The following is a 920-nucleotide window of genomic DNA, read 5'->3' as shown; positions in this document are numbered from 1 at the left end:
TAGAGATTTATTTAGTCCAACCCTATCATTTTATAGTTGAGAAGACCGAAGAAACCTTAGGAGTTAAATGATTGCTTAGAATTTCTAGACTACCACTCTAGCATTTTTCCCCTTTATAAATTACTAAATAAAAAGTCAAGAAATTAAGACAACTAACCCCAACCTCACCATTCTAATAAAACCTTTTTTTTTTTCTCCTTAAATTTCAGAGCACTCAGTCTTCTTGCTCTGGAAGGAAGAAACATTAACCTTTGTCATTCTCTAACTGAACTATTGCCAAGACTCTTCAGTCTCCTGTAATTACCTGTACCCTGTGATTTTCTATTTTCTTTACTTGATGGGAACCTTGTTTCAGTAGTATTTCATCCTCTTTTTTAGAGGACAAGTTGTTCATTTCAGGGTAAAAGAAAACTTCATGCATCCACTAGTCAGAAATGCTGCCCCGGCAGCATCTGTTTGTCTTTACCATAGTACCAGCATGTGATCCTGCCCTAAGCACATGAAGAATGTGCAGACCAAAATGTTGAACCTTCATTTGGCTGATAGATTTATGTTGAGAAATTGTCCAGAAACTAATATGGATCATTAATAAGCATAAAATAGAAATAATTACAGACCAATTATTTGGTCTGATAGTTGTACTGTTGCTGGAATTCAGAAGCTATGTATGGAGATTTCAACATTCTAATTACCTTTAAATTGGGACCTTATCGTCATACCTGGGGCTTCTACTGATTTATACTTTCACTTTTTTTGGCCTTATTTCAGACAAAGATAGGCTAAAATTTTCTAAGGATATGTTCCCAGTATGATTTCTTCATTATTAGCATTCATCTCATTTTGTACACCTACTCCAGCTTCTTCCTTTGTCAGAACTGTATATTTGTTTTTTTTTTTCCTGTATAGTGGGTAGACCAGAC

At 34.8% G+C, this 920-nt stretch overlaps 1 protein-coding gene across 3 annotated transcripts in view; it reads left to right on the top strand.

The window, feature by feature from the left end:
* TRIP4 (thyroid hormone receptor interactor 4) overlaps window positions 1-920 on the top strand; it is a 47,119-nt gene that overhangs the window by 22,748 nt on the left and 23,451 nt on the right. For all 3 annotated transcript variants that reach the window (XM_025038881.1, XM_025038880.1, XM_006920269.3), the window contains one exon: window positions 907-920. This exon is cut by the window's right edge and continues 171 nt beyond it. In XM_025038881.1, coding sequence (XP_024894649.1) covers window positions 907-920 — 14 coding nt within the window. The remainder of the gene's footprint in view (window positions 1-906) is intronic.

This window comes from Pteropus alecto, unplaced genomic scaffold, assembly GCF_000325575.1.
Source record: "Pteropus alecto unplaced genomic scaffold, ASM32557v1 scaffold86, whole genome shotgun sequence".
NCBI classification, from domain to species: Eukaryota; Metazoa; Chordata; class Mammalia; order Chiroptera; family Pteropodidae; genus Pteropus; species Pteropus alecto.
The sequence above is the reverse complement of the archived record's forward strand: the minus strand, read 5'-3'. Positions and strand labels throughout refer to the sequence as shown.